General features: G+C 41.0%; 1 protein-coding gene across 3 annotated transcripts in view; it reads left to right on the top strand.

The window, feature by feature from the left end:
- The window catches only part of grid2 (glutamate receptor, ionotropic, delta 2), a 559,974-nt gene that overhangs the window by 366,694 nt on the left and 172,871 nt on the right, over positions 1–20,409 (top strand). For all 3 annotated transcript variants that reach the window (XM_075467787.1, XM_075467788.1, XM_075467790.1), the window contains exons 7-8: positions 11,676–11,837; positions 15,849–15,968. In XM_075467787.1, the coding sequence (XP_075323902.1) occupies positions 11,676–11,837; positions 15,849–15,968 (282 nt within the window). The remainder of the gene's footprint in view (positions 1–11,675; positions 11,838–15,848; positions 15,969–20,409) is intronic.

Raw genomic sequence — 20,409 nt, 5'->3', positions numbered from 1 at the left:
TTATAATTGATGTTAAGACACATATTGAGCCATGAAGTTCAAAAACTCTGTAGATTTAAACAGTAAAACGCGAGAAGGCATAGATCAGCGCAAGGGTGTAAAACAATTTTCAAAGCTAAAGAGTGTCCCCAAATGCATAGTGTGCATAGCAAGTTGGCCATGGAGATGGATAAGACCCTTACAGTCACTGTTACAAAGCTTTAGCGGACTTCTGCATAGATGAGGAAATGTGCCAGAGGGAGAACCATTTCAGCAGCACTCCATCTATTAGGTCTTTAGAGTCGATAGACCAGAGCCACTAACTGAAGCAAGAGACAAGACAGATCATTTATCAAATAGCGTTTAAAAGACCCGAGAGCACAAGAGAAAAGATTATTTGGTCTGATGAGGCAAAAGATATCAATAATGATGTGACAACATCATACTGTGGTGGAATTTGAAGAAACCTGCTCACTTCTTAGCAACCTGGCATTGATGGCAGTTCACAGATGCTTGTCATCCTGTCTGACACAATTTGGGAAGAATAATTGGATAGACCGACCACAGGGAAGAAAGGAGTTTCTACAAATTACGGAAGTTATGTACTGACAAAAGAAAGGTTTTAGTTTCTGATATTTAATGCTTCTAAAAACAAAACAAAAAAGAAAAGAAAACAAGATTTCCTAACAGTTGTCTTCATTTTTGCCCTTGTGAATATTTTAGTTTTGATTCATCAGAAAATAGCAGAAGCACTCATTTTAATTTTAATCTACCACCCAGAATGAACAGAAAGTAAAGTAATGAGCAAATCTTTGAAAATATCTGCAAAAGCAGACATTATAAACTGCAGTTGAATGCAGGGACATTGAAGTGAAATAAACTAAACGAGTATACTTGTGTAGTTTGTAAAATATTGTGTAGTTGCCACTGACATTGTAGAGTAACGGAGTGAATCTCTGTCAGAGACATTATTGATAAGTTTTCCCCATTGCTGTTATGTTATAAATGCGCTGAAACTGCAGCCCAGTATCTCGATCTGCATTTTGAAATGAATCATACCAAAGCATTTCGCTTTTATAAATAAAATGCAGTTCACACCATTATTATTCCAAGCATCAACATACATTTAAAAGCTTTTCTTGCATCTTTTAAGCCTTCTTTTAAAATGTCTCCCTTTTTTTTTTTTTTTTTTTTTTTTTGACATTCCAGTATATGTCCTGATCCAAGAACTTCCTATTTAATCAGGTGATCACGTCACTGCATGTTTCAGTTAGGCTTTTTACCACTAACATTAATCAATTTCAGAAGTTGGCCCATGCTTTCTTTTTTTTTTTGCTAAATGTCTTGAGGGCCAGAAGTATTCTTGTGCGTATGTGAGTCATCCCACTGCCATCAAATAGACTGGAGAAAAGGAAGCAGTCGTATTTATGTGTCAAGACTAAAATATGAATTTTAGTTAATGTGCTGTTGATTTATGTGGATGCCCAATACCCCGGAGGAACATATTTGATGAAAGATGGAAATACACTGACAACAGAAAAGCAGTCCCAATGTTTATGTGATATATCTTTCTGCCAAGCTCTAAGATGTATAAGTTAGCAGACGTAAGTCAGAATATATGGCTAGACCTAGCATTTTTCATGTTTGTGTTTTTTTTTCTTTATGAAATTAATAAAGATGTTTAGACAGTTTAGACTCGTGTGCTAATATGAATCAAGATCTTCCCATTTATAATAATCAACAATGAAGCACTTCCAATGCAGTTATTATTTGTGGGGTAAAGAGAAGTCATTTGAGTTAATTTTACTGTGGAAGGCTGAGAAAAAGCTGTGCAATTGTGCATTAGTGTTGTCTGTTTCAATCAAGGTCTATCTGTTTTAGTGCATCTGAAAAACTCCAGAACCACATGTGTATACATAGTTGAAACATGTCGTATACATGTACATTTTTATTGTGTATGTAATTCCGTGTGTGTGCTGTATGCAAGTGTGTGTGGGTGAATGAATGGTTGAATTTGAAAGAGAATGAGGAAATGAGGGATGAAAAAGAGTGACAGAGAGGGAAAGAGCGATTGAGGTTGCAGATCAGCTCAGCGGTCAGAGAGTGGCCCAGAAGCCCAATTTCACACTGCACTGAAGCACATCAACTCAGACTGACCACGCAAGCACTCACACACATACGAAAACACACACACGCACATGTAATTCTCGATTGGAGTGCTGAATTCATGTTGATCCTCACAGAACAGCAGATATACACTTTAATTTTCAGAGAAAAAGAATAGATACAACTGTAGAATGACAAAATCATAGATGAAGACAGCAATTGAAAACCTGGTGTCAGGATTGTTCAGGAGGGAGGACACGGATGCGGACTTTCAAAAAGGGTGGATTTATTAACAACAAAACAAACAAAGTTCAAACTAAAGGCGCGGCAAAGCCGGATTCAAAAAAACGTAACTCTGGACAAAACAAACAAAGAACTTTCATGGCATGGCATGGAATGGAATAAATAAATACTTAGCTTTAGCCAGGTAGGTTGGGACAGACAGGTCATGAACACTAACAGAGGTAAAGATCTGACAAACTGACAGGGGAGGCAGGAAACTAAATAGAGGGCTGGGAGTGATTGGGGAGTGAGTGCAGCTGAGGGGAATAAACAGGTGCAGTGAGTGAAGTAATTAACAGGGTGCAGAGAAAACTAAGACATGAACTGACACAGAAACATAACCTAAAACATGAAACTAAAAAACGTGAGTCCATGGGTGTGACACCTGGAAAAAAAAAAAGCCTGACAGCAAAGATATTTGGTAATGCAGTGAGAAAAAGGTAGGTAAGATATACTCTTTCTTTTTTCTTTGACTGTCGCAAAACTATTACTTTTAAATATTACTATTATTATACATATGTTGCATGCATATTTATATATAACAATATAACAAGCAACAGAAAGCAAACAGTAGGCTAACTGTGACGACGCGCCGCCGTCACTCGCTCCAGGAACAATCCTGTCACGGGAGGGACACGGGGCTGACGCACCTCGTAGTTCACCTGTGGAATAAGACGAACGTTGATTGACAAGCCGATAGCGGCAGAAGGAAATAAAGACTATATAAAATATAAATGAAGACAACACATAAGAGTTATATTGAGCATATACTTATATGAGCATAAACTTACCTCTGCTCGTCGTCCTGTCTCCTGAGGTGTTCGGGCAAAACAATTCCCCGGGGGCACGCGCACTTTATTAGATCCGGGAGGGAGGAGGACAAGGGTGAAATAAGTAGAGGGGGTCTCATATGATATAAATATGTATTTAACTATGGTAAAATATATGTGTGTGTTTATTATGTTTACTCTGGGTGTATTGATGGTTATTAAGATTGTATATATATTCCAGTGATGAGTTATGTAAATATGGTTGTAGATCTAAGTAGGTGTGTGTCGCTGATTTTACCCGGGTGAAATGGTATAGTCCAGCTCATTAGCTGGACCATAATGTATATAAGTAGTCAGTCTGTAAATGTCAGTTGTGGATGTAGGTGTTGGTGTATGTGTTGGTATATGGTAATTATTGAACAAAATAAACGTATCTGGATCCGTACTCTGAAATTCTCCTGATTGCCTCCATGGCCGCTCGGGCATTCTAACAAGTGGTGTCAGAAGTAAAGCTGGAAAGCATACCAAGGAGAAATACAATGACGAGACCAAAAAAGGCAGAGCAACAGATGGGGCCAGATGATGGTGAACCAGGTGGTTCAGCTGACCAGCAAGGGGCAGGAGCTAGTAATCCTGACACAATGGAAGAGTTGACAAATCTGGTGAAATCTCTGGTGCGCTCCCAAGCTTCCAGAGATGAACAGAGGGAAAAAGAGTCGATCCGCGAAGAGCAGAGATGGAGGAATATGCAGCATCAGTTTCAGCTGATACAAGCACAAGTGCATGATTTACGTGATGGATATGAGAATGGAGCTGAGGGCCACGACGCAGATGATGGTGACAACGCGGAGGAGCAACGGGTAACACGTCAGAGGAGCAGGTCACCACCACGGGCGCCACACATCCACAGAGAGCCAAAGCTGATACCACTCTCTCCAGATGATGATATTGAGCATTATTTGATTACATTTGAAAGAATGGCGTCGGTCTGCCGGTGGCCGAGAGAAGAATGGGCGATTCAACTAGTCCCTCTGCTCACAGGTAAAGCACGCAGTGCATATGTTCTCATGGACATTTCTGATTCAGAGGATTATGACAAAGTCAAAGAAGTAATTCTGAGGAAGTATGAAATCACAGCCGACACCTACAGGAGAAGGTTTCGCTCCCTGGACATTAATCACAGTGAAACCCCACAGGAATTGTATGTTCGATTGAAAGACTTGTTTATCAAATGGATTAAGCCAGACACCTCCACAATGAAAGATGTTTCGGAGTTGCTGATACTGGAGCAGTTTCTGAGGATGGTGAACCCGGAGCTGGAAGTCTGGATCCGAGAACGTGACCCGAGGTCTGCAGAAGACGCTGCCCGACTGGCAGAGGTTTTCTTATCAGCCAGAAGCGGAGGAAAAAGAATCTCATTCGGACGTGAAAGCTACTTCACTGGGCGCAGCAAGTCCAATGGGGGTGAAAAGGGTGGTCAATCCCAGGTCAGACCTCAGTTCAGAGCTAGGCAGTTTTCTCCCAGTAGACCAGCTGGCAAGAAATCCTTCTCTAGCACTAGACAGGACACACGCTGCTATCAGTGTAATGCAATAGGTCACACTCAATACACATGCCCCGCAATCAGACAGAGTAAGCCTTCTCTTTTGTGTTCAGTTCCCAGACCCACTCATCCAGTTTCACACCAGGAAGAAGGGCTCACTACGTCAACACTGATTAATGGTCAGCGGGAGGAGGCTCTCTTAGACTCTGGCAGTTTCCAGTCTGCAGTTCGGCCCCACATAGTGCCAAGAGAGCTGTGGAATGAGACCACATCCAACATCAGTTGTGTTCATGGTGATGAGAAAGAGTACCGTACAGCTGAGATTTATCTTACTGTAGGTGGTCAGACCTACCTCCTGTCAGTAGCCTTAGTCCCCAGTCTACCTTACCCAGTTGTCCTTGGTAATGATGTCCCCACATTGCTAGACTTGATACAACAGACAAGAAATGAACACCAGGTTACCAAGGAAAGACATGTCGAGAGCACTGGTGAGGCACCAAAGCAGCAGGAGCAGCAGCAGCAGGAGCAAAGATTCCAACCGGCAGTCACAGCCTGTAACATGGTCACTACTAGGGCTCAGAAAGCAAGGAATACTCTGGAGGAGTTACCTTTTTACCATGATCAGTTGGAGGCAGGTCCAGTCAAGGAGCCTAAGTCCAAAGCTCAGAGACTGAGGGAAAAATTTTTGGCCACAGCCAGGGAACAGCGTGAGGAAGCAGCAAAGCCCAGCCAGCCTGTAGATTTCCACATCCCCTCTGACATAGCAGCATTGCAGCAGGCTGATCGAGCACTGAAAGCCTGGTTTGACAAGGTCTCAGAGGTTGAGGGTGAGAAACAGGACAAGGCAGACTGTTTGGCCGATGCTAGGTACATCATAAAGAATGGAATTCTCTACCAGTGTCAGGGTAAAGTTGAGGCTTTAGCTTTACCACAGAGCCTTACACAGAAGGTCATGGTGCTAGGACACTCAATTCCGTGGGCAGGCCACCTGGCATTCCAGAAATCCCTCAGAAGGATCGCAAATAGATTTGTGTGGCCTGGCATGTATACCCAAGTAAAAGACTTTTGTGCTTCGTGCGCTACTTGTCAGCTAGCTTCGCCTAGGGGAATAGCCCATGCCCAGCTTCAGCCACTTCCAGTCATAGAGACTCCATTTCACAGAATAGGCATGGATATAGTGGGGCCCCTTGAGAAAAGCTCATCAGGAAATCGGTACATCTTGGTAATCTGTGATTATGCTACCCGTTATCCAGAAGCCTTTCCCCTCAGATCCATTAAGGCCAGACAGGTGGCAAACTGTCTTCTCCAGTTGTTTTCGAGAGTAGGGGTGCCGAGAGAAGTTTTGACAGACTGTGGGACAAACTTCCTGTCAAAACTGTTGCAACAAGTGTATCAGTTGTTAGGAGTGAAGGGTATAAACACCACCCCATACCACCCCCAAACGGACGGACTGGTAGAGAGGTTTAATCAGACTCTCAAAAACATGCTGCGGAAATTTGTTTCCCACACAGGCTCGGATTGGGACCAATGGCTGCCATACCTGCTATTTGCATATCGGGAGGTGCCACAGGCGTCAACAGGGTTCTCACCTTTCGAGCTTCTCTACGGTCGCCAGGTGAGGGGGCCACTTGACCTCCTGAAGGAGCACTGGGAGAATCCAATCCCAGACCAGGATAATGTTGCCAGCTATGTGATAAAGATGAGAGAGAGACTGGAGCAGATGACAGCTCTAGCACAAGAGCACATGCGGACTGCACAGGCCAGCCAGAAGACCTGGTATGACAAGAAGGCCAGGGACAGGACTTTTCAGCCGGGTCAGCAGGTGTTGCTATTACTCCCAACCAGTGACAGCAAGCTGTTAGCCAGATGGCAGGGGCCATACCAAATCACCAAGCGCCTGGGAAAGGTAACCTATGAACTATACATGCCGGACAGGATAAAGAAACATCAGGGTTTCCATGTGAACCTGCTGAAGGAGTTTCAGATACCTTCACTGCCGAGCCAACAGCCTGTCAGGCAGCACCTCCTCATCCGGGTCCCTGACAGGGAGGAAGAGAGGGAGCAGTCGTTCCCCACCAACATCTCGGAGCCCAGTTTAATGGATGTATCCCATCTCCAGCCTGCTCAGCAGGGGGAGATAAGAGCATTGTTGGATCCAGAGCTTTTCCAAGAAAAACCAGGCTTCACAACACTGGTTCAGCATAAGGTCTACCTGAAAGAGGATGCCACTCCCCGCCGGAAGTGCTACAGGATCCCTGAACGGTTGGTGCCAAAGCTCAAGAAAGAGGTTGAGCTGATGTTGCAGCTGGGGATCATTGAAACTTCAACCAGTGAGTGGTGCAGTCCCATCGTGTTGGTCCCGAAGAAAGATGGTTCACTGAGGTTTTGTATTGACTTCAGGTACCTCAATGCGGTGTCAAAGTTTGAATCCTACCCAATGCCGCGCATCGATGAGCTGCTAGAGAGAGTTGGGAAGGCCAAGTTCATCACCACACTTGACCTGAGCAAGGGATACTGGCAGCTTGCACTGGCAACTGAGACCAAGGAGCTGACAGCATTTAAAACACCCTATGGCATGTTCCAGTTCAAGGTGATGCCATTTGGTCTCCAGGGGGCACCGGCAACGTTCCAACGACTTATGGACCAAGTGTTGAGAGACGTGCCGCAGTTTGCAGCTGCCTACTTGGATGATGTCGTCATCTTCAGCCAGACCTGGGAAGAACATGTGGCTCATCTGCGACGAGTCCTCCGCCTGATCAAGAATGCTGGGCTTACCATCAATCCTGCAAAGTGTGCTTTCGCTCAGAGGCAGGTGGAGTATCTGGGTCATGTTGTTGGACAGGGTGTGGTGAAGCCTCGAGTGGGGAAAGTGGACGCCATCCACTCATATCCGGTGCCCACCACAAAGAAGAAGGTGCGTGCCTTTGTTGGGCTGGTGGGATGGTACAGCAGGTTCATCCCCCACTTTGCAGAGAGGGCAGCTGTCCTCACTGACCTCACCAAGGCCTCAGCCCCAAACAAAGTGAGATGGAATGAACAATGCGCCAGAGCTTTTGCTGATCTCAAGAGAGCTATAACAAGTGAGTCTCTTCTCCACAGTCCAGACTTTTCTCAACCCTTCGTACTGCAGACGGATGCGTCAGGGGTCGGCATTGGAGCAGTACTTTTGCAGGAGACGGAAGGAGAAAGCTGTCCGGTGCTGTTTTTGAGCCGCAAGCTCCTGGACCGGGAGACGAGATATTCTACAGTGGAGAAGGAGTGCCTGGCGATGAAGTGGGCTATTGAGTCGCTGAGGTACTACTTACTGGGACGTCACTTCGTCCTGGAGACTGATCATCGCGCTTTGCAGTGGTTGAACAGAATGAAGGACTCCAACACACGCCTTACAGGGTGGTACCTGTCCCTGCAACCCTATGACTTCACAGTTAAGTACCGGGCAGGGAAAGCCAACTTGGTGGCAGACTGTCTTTCCAGAGTACATGAGGATTGAGTTGCTGTACTCTTGGGAGAGGGGGGGAGGAAATGTGACGACGCGCCGCCGTCACTCGCTCCAGGAACAATCCTGTCACGGGAGGGACACGGGGCTGACGCACCTCGTAGTTCACCTGTGGAATAAGACGAACGTTGATTGACAAGCCGATAGCGGCAGAAGGAAATAAAGACTATATAAAATATAAATGAAGACAACACATAAGAGTTATATTGAGCATATACTTATATGAGCATAAACTTACCTCTGCTCGTCGTCCTGTCTCCTGAGGTGTTCGGGCAAAACAATTCCCCGGGGGCACGCGCACTTTATTAGATCCGGGAGGGAGGAGGACAAGGGTGAAATAAGTAGAGGGGGTCTCATATGATATAAATATGTATTTAACTATGGTAAAATATATGTGTGTGTTTATTATGTTTACTCTGGGTGTATTGATGGTTATTAAGATTGTATATATATTCCAGTGATGAGTTATGTAAATATGGTTGTAGATCTAAGTAGGTGTGTGTCGCTGATTTTACCCGGGTGAAATGGTATAGTCCAGCTCATTAGCTGGACCATAATGTATATAAGTAGTCAGTCTGTAAATGTCAGTTGTGGATGTAGGTGTTGGTGTATGTGTTGGTATATGGTAATTATTGAACAAAATAAACGTATCTGGATCCGTACTCTGAAATTCTCCTGATTGCCTCCATGGCCGCTCGGGCATTCTAACACTAACGTTGTTAAGACACAGAGTACACTGCAAATGTCCAGAATGCTTCAGTTGACCTGAGAATAGATGATTAGATATTTTGCATCTTATGTATAAAGAATTAGACAGCCTATCAGTTCAAGTTACATCCTGATGTAGTTATCCCTTTGGCCCAGTTCTAATGAGGAGGAACTATCATGTCCCTGAACACAAATACCTCTGCTACTGTCATGTCATCTTTTATACTTTCACAACATAATGAAGAGTAGTTTTTACTGAATATTAAATCAAGGCACAAAATATCAAAATTCAAGTGGAAATGATATCATTTTTACAGTGCAGCATCTTAGCACTTAGATCTAGATGCACATAGTCATGCCGCTGGATATGCATGCAGAGAGTATTGTTCTTATTGAAATACACACATACTCATGCATAATTGCTGTGATATAGTTTTTTTTTCTATAATAGTGTGCAGCATTAGGTTGACATTATTCAGTAATGCATTCAGATATTTTCTCAAACATTATAAAGCAGCCATCTTACCTTTTAAGGACTCTTGGGTCTCATAAGAGAGAGTGGGTTGGCCTTTAACTTGAGGTTCTGCAGCTCAATTAACAACAATCAGTCACCATTTTTGTACTTGGCTGGGATGGAGGAATGATAAGAGTTATCGTCCTTAAGATGCTGAATAACTATAATTAAACAGAATCTGTGGAAGTGGAGAAGAATACATCTTTGATGAACACACGTTTTAACCCTCTGGGGTCTGAGCCGTAATGACGTCTTCTCACGCCGGCGTGATCATAGACCTCAGAAGGGTTAAGAATAGAAATACGTTTAGTAGCAATGGTTAATCACTGGATAAATGTCAAGGGAATGTCCTCTGAAGTTCCTCACTAAAGGCTTTCTTTATGTTCTGCAGCTTTTTGAGATCACCTGGATTCAAGGCTTGTTATTGAGGACACACTTCACTGTCCTTGTGGGGATGATACTCTTCACACAGAAATGAATGTGGTCCCTTCCACACTCAGTCATGGCATTGATGTCATCTCCATGTGGATCACAGAGTGCATTCCAGTCTGTGGACTCAAAGCATCCCCACAAATTTTCTTCACCTTCCTGAGACCACTTATTCAAAGTCCATCTGGTGACAGATTAATATAGGGTAAATAGTCTATTGTGTGTTGTTAGATTTTACAAATGGACAATGGGCAGAGGAGTGGTATGCATCTCTCGCATTTCCTTAGATTAAATCCAATATTTTACTTTCTCTGGCAGAGCAGTTGACAAACTGTTGGAAAGCTTGAAGTGTAGCAGAGAGCAAAACGTGAGTGAAATCTCCAGAGATCACCATCAATTTGATGGGATGTTGTGTTTGTATCTTACTGTGTTGTTCCTGCCTAACAAAAAAGGCATTTCCTGTTCAACTCATCAGGGAATTTAGGTCAATGTTTGGGCAGTTGTTGGCATTTGGAAAGCCCAATAAGGTGCTACAGTTTGTAAACAGATTTTCTTTTGGTTTGGGAACTTGTCATAATAGATGTTAAAAAATTTTTTTTTTTAAATTGGGGAAAAAAAAATTAAGTGAAAAATTAAAAAAAAATATAAAAAGCTAAATACACTCAATATGATCAGAGTTGCTTCCACAATGGAATGGTGTATTCTGGAACCAAAATGACAGTGAGTGCGTGTACAAAATACAATAAAAGCACTGCTAGCCACTTTTTGATGTATGCAATGCAGCATTATTAAGATCTTTAGCTTCTTTGATGTTACCATGTTCCTCTGTTATTGTGAGTGAGTACACACCTGCTTTTGTCTTTGTGTGAGAGTGCAGAGAATAATGGCTAATGTAGTCAATCTGTTTGCTCTCTTCTCATTAACATGGAGACAAGAAGCTTGGCAGATCATGCAAGGATCGATTACAGACTGAATGAACTCTCTTTGTCTCACTTCTCCCTCTCTATCCTCCTTGGTTGTGTCAATGATCAATACATTTGAATTAATGCCATTCTTATAGCTTTGCTTCTTTTTGTGTATGTTTAGATGTGACCGTGCAATAATGTACAATTTATACTAAAATAAATTACATCTTTAAGCTGAAATTACCAATAAAATGCACTACAGGGACAGAAAACATACCTCCAACTGATGTTTTATGGTGAGACGAGAATATAGAGACAGAAAGGGAACCTGCAAAGCTTTTTGATCAAAGCAAAGAGAATCGTTGGCAAGTAGAGCATTTAACGTTAGTAACATTTCGGCATGAAAAGCCTTGGCTCATTTCTCCAAATTATATCTATTTTCTGCTACTTTTGGTTTCATCTTCCCCAACTTTATAACCAACAAAAACAACTAAAGTGACTGAAACACAGTTTTTAAAAAATAAAAATAAAAAATAGCCTCCTATTAGTCACATCTAATAACCTACTTGAAGTGTGTGATAAGGTGTCTCTCCACAAAATCAACCAATTTCTCTGGTTTCTTATTGTTGTTATTCAGGATGTTGAGCTGCTGCCTTTGGACACAAGGTGGTTTACACATGGCTGCGTGGAGGTGTTAACATGTGTATTTGTGCTTTTAGATATAACCATTATGAAACAGTTGAATTTTACATCTCTACTCTTTTCTGAACTCTTTACTCTATTCTACAGCACACCAGAGGAGTGGCCAAATTCTGATGCTGTTAGAAACAGCAACCGTACATACTTTCCATCACAAAGACAGATACAGTTTTTAAATTGTGCCTGGTAATAGTCGATTTTTAAAAGTCTCACACAAAACATTGTTTTTTCTTCTTTTTTGTAGATCACCAACCGCTACATCTATGACACTGTATTGCTGCTGGCCAACACCTTTCACAGAAAATTGGAGGACAGGAAGTGGCACAGCATGGCCAGTTTGAGCTGCATCAGAAAGAATTCCAAACCATGGCAAGGAGGCAAGAGCATGCTGGATACCATCAAAAAGGTATAAAATTGCAAAGAAAAAAAGATGCATATGCTTTTTCCTTTCAAATCTTTCCATAAGGTGTTCAACCAAGTGTGCAAGCATAATGCATACTTGGTGATCCTGACTCATCCACCTGAACACACAAACAGATGCACACACGTACTGACACAGAGATGGATGGCTACCCCACCAAGCAAAGTTCCTGAGTGAAATTCGAATACTTTAACACAAGCAAGCGTAGGACATTTTTGGTCTTAAGAAATCCACAGGTCAAATGTAACATTCTTAATTGTAAATTCAATTATTTGTTCTCTGCTTTTCCTCAGTTTTAGCTGAATTCTGGTGAAAAGCATTGTCACATTTGGACATCGATAAATTCTATATGCATTTAATAGTCAAATTCAAAGGGAAGAAATACAAGGCATTCATTTTCACTGTTGACTTGTCACACACTTATATATAGACTGTTTTTGCAAATGTTACGAGAAATCTCATATCACGTTTGCCTTATTGTTTTCTACTAAACACCTCAACAATCGCATAAAAAAACTCTGTTTATTTGGAACAAAAGATGAATAGGTTAAAACTAGATTGTATGCAGTTCATGCGTGTATAATGTGGATGGTTTAAGTCCCCGTGATGAAACATCCAATTCACCAAAAAGTGATTTTTGTTTTTAGCCAACATTTCGTTTTTTTCTTCATAAGTCTGGTGGGGTGGTGCTTACCATGATACTCTGTGGTTTTACAGTTGGTGAAAAGCTACTATGTTTTCTATCTCCGAAACTGCAGACACGTTCATCACTTGATTTTTATCATTAACCACATTTGCATAAAATAAGAGCAAGTGAAGGTCAAGAATGACAGTAGTTTGCCCAGAATACCTTGTGCAGTTATTGTGAGAGATTGATTCTGTGAAAGCCAGGCTCATTTTAAAGGAGCTCTAAGCCGGATGATGTGGCAGGGAGCAGGCGGAAATGTTTAAGAGAATGATTTGGGAATGTGGAAGAGGAAGTGGGGTGACTGGGACTGGTCAGGAAGTATGAGGGTATAATGGGGTCAGATGGTTGATAGTCAGGAGTTAATTCCCTAAGTGAGTGAGAGAGTGGCGGAGCGGACGACTGAAGCAGAATGTGCAGAAATGATGACAAGTAGAATAAATATATATAATAAAAATGTATTTATTATAGTTTGAATGTAATTGGTAACATACAATATGTGCTTGATGTCAAAGGAATGCTGCTTCTGCTCTGCAGGTCAACAATGCAAACAAAGAGTCCCCTTTACTCAGTCTTCTGAGTACTAGAGAAGCTGTCAGAGCAGTCGTAAAACAAAGAGACTTTACATCTCTGGTGACAAGTCTCCTTCAGGGCTCCAATGTGACTTTGATTCCATGTGTATTTAGAAGAGAAGAATACACAAATGTTGAAATGCAATAACCTTTTGATGTATGTGATGTGCATTTCATCAGGAAGCGAAAAGGTACAGAATTGGGACGGCATTTAGTAGATGGTCACTTTTACCCGTTACATTTTTGATATTTGACTTTAGAAAACCCTTTTCAAGATGTTTGGGTCTTCTAAGTCACAAGAATTCCCTTCACACTGATCATTTCTGGGTGAAATGTTATGATAATGTCATGATTGTCTCAGTTGTCAAAAAGATTGCAAATTTTCAAATCCAATAATTGGACTTACTAAGGTTATTAAGAGAAATTTTGAACATTTGAATGTAAGATATTCTTAGTTAGCTTTCTAATGTGCACCAGAAAAGAAAAAAGCTGAATACAATACGCAAGTAAATCATTTGCAGATTTACTTGCGTATTGTATTTAGCTTATTGTATCGCCAAATTTGTGTTCAGGATTTCAGCTGAAAGTTTCCAAGTTATGTATGTTAGCAGACTGCATGACCCTTGTCATAATGGATTCAAACGCCTGCATGCCTTTGAAAACCTTTTGCACAGTTTGCTTCAATTGGAACAAAACCTGCTGTTTTGATATCAATAAAGAAAAAGAAAAAAAAAACTACTCCAAGGATAGCACTTAGCCTGAATGAAGCCAAGGGAAATGCTAATTTAGGATTAGTGTCACACAATAATAAATGTGGCGCCATGGCTTTCATATCTATCTCTGCGTCTCACCTTGAGTTCAGGCTGGGGTTTAGAAACACTTTCATCAGCCAGCTCGGACTGTTAAACCAGGCGTTGATGACTGTTTCAATAGAGCAGTTTTAGGGCGCCCGAAGCAGTCATAGAGTTGAGTTCAGCAGCCCAGCATCAGATCCATTTTACTGTCTATCATCAGTGTTCTTTACTTACTGTGCGTGCCTGAGTGTTTAATCAGTGTTTTGGTATGTGGGGCCATTATGGTGATGATAAATACAATTTTTTTGCTGCTGATGAGGAGCTCTGTTGATGTTGTTATTTGGTCTTCATTGACAAATTTTAATCGGGGAATAAAATGCAGCAGGTGAAACTGCTGTTATACTGTTCCCCAAAGCCTACAGTGTAAGTTATATTTGTGCTGTTGTTAGGCTGTCTTTGCTTTATACATTACCACCTTTGGGTCTCAGTTACTCAGGCAGTTTAGTTTTAGGATTCATTTGAAAATTTTATTGACCATTTTCAAGGCGGAGGACGCCCTGTATTGCCCAAGATCCAGAGCCAGGGTCCATGAGGCTGTTTCAAAGTTGTAGCTTAACTCTTGCAGATTTATTTTTGCAGTTATCGTGAAACGCAGACTGACGCTTTTTCATCTCAATATTAAGAGGCTCTCAAGTCTAAAAAAAACAACAATAACTTTTGAGCCTCTGCCTTTCACTCACTCTCTCTAAGCCTAATGGCTTACCCTTTACAAAAGGTGCAATTAAAACAGAAAAAAATATTGTTTTAATTGGATTGTTCCAAAAATGAGCCTACAACATTAATAGGCTCACCTTTCCCGAGCTTACAAGGAGGCAAGAAAATGCACTCTTGTGTGCATCTGCAGTCATCTCATCTCATACTAATGCCGTCATTTTCTGCTTATTATTTTGATACACGCAAGTTATAGTGAAGGCGCATACACCCAAATACATGAGTGTTACAGAGCTGTCTGCCTGTCGGAAAGGGAAACCATGTCACTATTGTAAAATTTAGGTCGACATCTAATAAAGCTGCTCTAACAACCTGTGGTTAATGCTGTTGAATATGTTTTTAGTATTTTTTTCGGGTATGTTTATTTTTGTTCACCCAAAACATAAACTGACGCCGTCTGTGTGAATAAATTAATCCGTGATGACCTGTGAGCCTGAGAAACAATAAAAATGCAACTTTACCGTCTACAACATTATTTATCACGTCACGTAAGAGCACGTGAACACTATGTTCACTGCAGTAACATAAATGTAATGATTTCGGTGAAGTGTTTATGTGATTACTATTAAACAGGAGCGCACATCTTTGCGGGCATGCATGTACAAACACCCGACACACGACGTGAATCACGTCAGCGTATATGATACCTCTCCTTCCCAGAAGCAGCCACAGTGTCCCTTTTGTCAGGTCAAGTAGCAGGAGGCAGAGGATATTCATATACAGGTTACGAATAAACATTTTATTCCATTTCTTTTTTCCATTTGAGTAAACTCATCTTTCTAAATGGTGCAGTGAAACTGACCAGACTGCTCAGTTTTTTGTGAAGTCAGTTTTTTTCCTCCATACAGAGAAAAGTGCAAATGTGCATTCATGTGCACACTTCCAAAATCCTACGTTTCACTATGTTCATGCGAATATATTTGAACTGTTTAGTACTTGTACTTAAAAGGGTGAAGTAACCTTTTCACAAAGGTTGGGCACTTTACTCTCCCAGGTTCACTTAGTGCAGCTACTTTTGTGGGAATGGAGACAGTGAGAAATTATAATGAGGTGTATTACACTGTAGCAAAATCACATTGCACCATTGTTGACAACTGATATAATTGGACTTGTGAAAATTACCTTTGATGACCACAGTTCCGTGACCAAATTTCATTTTATGTTGTCCTTGCAGTTCGGAGTGAGTGGCCTCACCAGCTTCTTGGAATTCACCGACAACGGCACTAATCCCAATATCTTCTTTGAAATCCTGGGAACAATGTATGGTGAAGACAGGGGACGAGGAGTCAGCAGGGTAAGTCGTTTTATGTTTTTTTAATTTTTTTTTTATTTGAATAAGAAAGAAAAGCAGGGTAAATAGTTAAAAGCTTCCAGTCAAATTTAAAGAGGATTTTGCTAAATTCTGGTTTCCTCAGGAAATTCCACAGCAACTGCTGTTCAACTGATTTCCTCTCAAATTTGTTCTATATTTGTTCTATTTCAAATTGCTATTATCTGTGTGTAGGAACCAACAATCCTGCTGCGGTGCTTTTCTCGTTTTACTTCTGGATTCTTCTGTACAGGATTTATATTTTTCCCTTCTGAACTAACCAACTATCTAAGCCATCAAGAATTCCAACAGTGATGATGATGATGATGATGATAGTAATGTCAGATGAAAATATGAATTATTTTGGAATCAGAATTTCAGATTCATCTGACAGTAAAGTATCATTTTCATCGTCATTTGATCTGTTGGAAATATTGGCGTGGTCAGTTGGTTTGGAAAACAAAATATGCAAAAAGGCAGTTTTTTCTTCCATGCATTCTTTCTTTACCTATGTGTGGTTGCTCTTTCTTTTTTCTGTAATTTTGGGTATAAGTTACTACCGATGCAATATGAGCCCAGCAGCTCGCTTCCCATCACTGTTGCCCGATAAATTACAGCCATGTTCAAGTTGCAATGATACGGAGATAATGGATTTTAACAGGCCTTCATAGTCAGGAGCACACGGTTCGTTTTTTTACTGAACGTTTGTTTGTCTGTATTTGTATTTTACCGGCTGTCTGCAGTTTTTTGTAGGAAAATCTGGTTGTTAAAATTTTGTACACCAGAAAATAATTTGTAGGCCTATTGTTTTACATATTATAGTTTTTGTATTTCGACATATATCATTTCATTAAGGACATTAGATACTCAGTTTTAAAATTCCTTACGCATTCACGTAAAAATAGATTACTGCTATGTATTAGATGCTCAGACATACACAATGAATAGCACAAAAAAAAAAGATTTGGATAAAAAGGCCCTGTATACCAGGGGGATCTCTTTACAGATAAAAGTGAGTTGTGATTATGAATAATGTGGTGAGACACTAACATAACACAGCGTGCCATCACAGACAAAATTAATCTTTAAGGCACACTATAATTACATTAAGGCACAATTCCCTAATCAGTGAACATAATTACATCTGAGGGACTAAACGCACTTGTTATACAGTATTCCTGCCACAGTCTCTCTGAATACTCTGAACATTGGCTGGTCATTGGGATTCAATTAAATTCCCTGATATTCCCCTTACAGGACCTGTCTGGAAACTTTCCTTTTTTAGCGGAGTTAAGCTTTCCAACTAATGTAGAGTTTCCCTGAATGGTGGCTCCTGGGAGTATCACAATAAAAAGTGTGGCAGTGTACATTACATCAGGTTAGGGAAGCGGTTACTGAGAATAAGCGACATTTGACAGCATCACCACTGGGAAGAAAAATTACACAAAGGTTTGCCTGACTTGATGTGTACTTAAGTGAAAAGGGTAGAATACATTGAAAACTCCTTGGATAAGACTGGAAAATAATGGTAACCATCTCATGATGTTCAATAGCATCTTATATAAGTAAAATAGTTTCTTCATAGGTTGGATGTTGATGAAAACCTCAATTTACATTCATGATCATGAAATGATTATTTATTTTAATTTGTGTATTCATATTTAACATTAAGAATTTAAGTCCTTGGTCATTTGAGTGTTATGGGAGTCATATGAGTCACCATCATGCAGTGATGGTGGATAATTGCTCCCTGTAGATAAAGCTGTGAGTCATAAAATCATAAGTCAGATATATTCTCATATTGTCATTGTTGAGGAAAATAAAGCTGATGTTGGTGCATGTAAGTGTTCCATTTAAAACGTCAAAACTCTTAGTAGGACTGGGGTAAACTGAGTCAATAAGTAACATTTCATGTAGTGTGATGCACAGATCTTTAAACACACTGGTAACATTAAAACATTGGTGAAGCCCTGATGCAAAAAAAGAAACACTAATTAGTTTAACTAACTATTTAAAAAATTTGCCTCTAAACATAGTTGTGTCAACTGCATCCAAGGAAATTGCCAGAGATGTCATTTTCAGAGAGCTCGTTTCAAGTGGTTTTTGTTGCCAGGCTACCAACTTCAGTGACAGCCTGGATCAGTTGACAGTGTTCAAAGTGCTGATACTGCAAGTCTTGCCCTCTTTCAGATCTTGATTGATCAGTGAGAGACAAGTAACACGAACAAGCTCTGCTATGCTCCAAAAGATGAACTATTTTCAGCTAAAAGTGCTGTTGGCATGGCAAAAAAATGACTGCAGAAACTAGAGGAAGACCACAAGACAATTTTGTGTGGCATCAGTGCTTCGCATCATAGGGTTTGTAAAAATATAGACCTGCAACCCACAAGCAGCTAGATACCTGTGAACACATGTCTCTGGCATTCAGTAGCAGCTATAATTTTAACTTTTTTTTACCGAGCAGACACTGGTCAGGAAAGTATTTTCTATTTCATATCAGACAATTCCGCATTATAGTATGAATATCTTAATTCACAGCTCCTCTGACCACTCTGTCAACAGCATATGCCTTCTTCAGCAATATTGTAATTTACTCTGAATTCTATTGAGAATACCACTTAATTTAAGCTTTCTATTCTATCTTCCCTCTCAGTTTTGTCTCCTCTTTGAGCCCTATTATCCCCGCTGAGAGTCCTCATTAATGACAGGCACACGGTCAAGCTTTTTTTTTTTTCTTTGGTTTGGTTTGTTTTCCTATCTCACCTCAATTAAGATATTCCAAGTACCTCTTTTTTCTCTACCACTTTTTTTCCTGTGCTCCCTCCCTTTGTCCTGACTGCTATTTTATGTTTATTGTTTATGTTTTATGCTATTTTTAATCCCCTATCCCATGTCATGACATTTATACCAATCTTACTGCACACGTGGCACACAGTTGTCGAGTATAATGACATACAATGATATACGATACCCACTACCTAAGATCAGTCATAATTATTACATCTACACAGTGTTAAAATTAGCTATCTGCTCCATTAGCCTCACACAAGAGCTAATACCGCTCTCTCTATACATCCACAGGCATGTCAAGCTCCATGGAACTCTTATATATAGGCCACATGTCTGTCAAGTGTAAAAGCTTTGTTAGCCATCTGTGACATCATTAAATAACTTCAGAGAAGAAAAAACTTAAGAACAAGTGCAATAAAACAGGGTTGTAGATAAATGAGGATATAAGAAGAGGCTATGTGAGAAGAAGGGAGGATAAAATGTAACAAGCAGGAAAGCAAGAGAGACAGCCAAAAAAGTGATAGGTGGCCTAATAATGATAGATCTCATACATAAGCTTGAGACTGCAGCACAAGTCAGAAGAGAGTCACAGTAATTTCACTCCTAAACGTAGCCACATACTCAGTCTTCTTTCCCCCATCAGTACATATTCTTTTTCGTTTGGAAGAGAGGCAGAAACACTTCCGTCTTTACAAGATTCAGTGGCCGACAAACTGCACCATGAGATTGAGGTCACCTTCAATTACCATCTCTTGTCTCATCTGACACATGTGGTAAAATACATAAAAGTGTCTTTATGGAGGCTTTGGACCTCTGAAGGCTTCTCACAGTCGTGTCCATCCATCCATCCATTATCTATACCGCTGAATCCGTCGATCGGGTCGCGGGCGGGCTGGAGCCTATCCCAGCAGTCAATGGGCGAGAGGCGGGGTACACCCTGGACAGGCCGCCAGTCCATCGCAGGGCCACATAGAGACAAACGAGACAAACAACCATACACGCTCACACTCACTCCTAAGGACAATTTAGAGATGCCAATCAACCCAACATGCATGATTTTTTGGACAGTGGGAGGAAGCCGGAGTGCCCGGAGAGAACCCACGCATACACGGGGAGAACATGCAAACTCCACACAGAAAGGCCCCAGCTGGGTGTTGAACCTGGAACCTTCTTGCTGTGAGGCGACGGTGCTAACCACCACACCACCGTGCAGCCCCCACAGTCATGTCATCATATGAAAAACATTTCTCTCCATTATTTGTTTTAAATAATGGAAAGACTTTTTATTTTTTTATTTGATGGCTTAATGTGCTCACAAACTCAAATACACTTAATAACTGCAGTCAACTGTGAAAGCAAACAAGCTCCTAGAACACTCACATGTGCAAAAAGTCAGGCTTCATGGCTGTCAGTGTAAAACATGGGGTTTCTTCCTCTGAGATTCCTCTACGTGCAAAAGTGTGAATGTAGAAAGGATTAGCTATCAAATAATGGACATTGCAACAAAGAAATCCAGTTAACCAGAGATTATTTAAGAAATCCAAGTCAGACTGACATGTTGTCACTACATCTCCTTTGTCATGAAATATAACAGAGGCATATACAAACCTGTGGGTTGGATGGCAAAAATCTGAGT

The sequence above is a fragment of the Odontesthes bonariensis genome, chromosome 6 (genome assembly GCF_027942865.1).
Source record: "Odontesthes bonariensis isolate fOdoBon6 chromosome 6, fOdoBon6.hap1, whole genome shotgun sequence".
NCBI classification, from domain to species: Eukaryota; Metazoa; Chordata; class Actinopteri; order Atheriniformes; family Atherinopsidae; genus Odontesthes; species Odontesthes bonariensis.
Note: the sequence above shows the minus strand (reverse complement) of the source record. Positions and strands in the feature narration are given on the sequence as shown.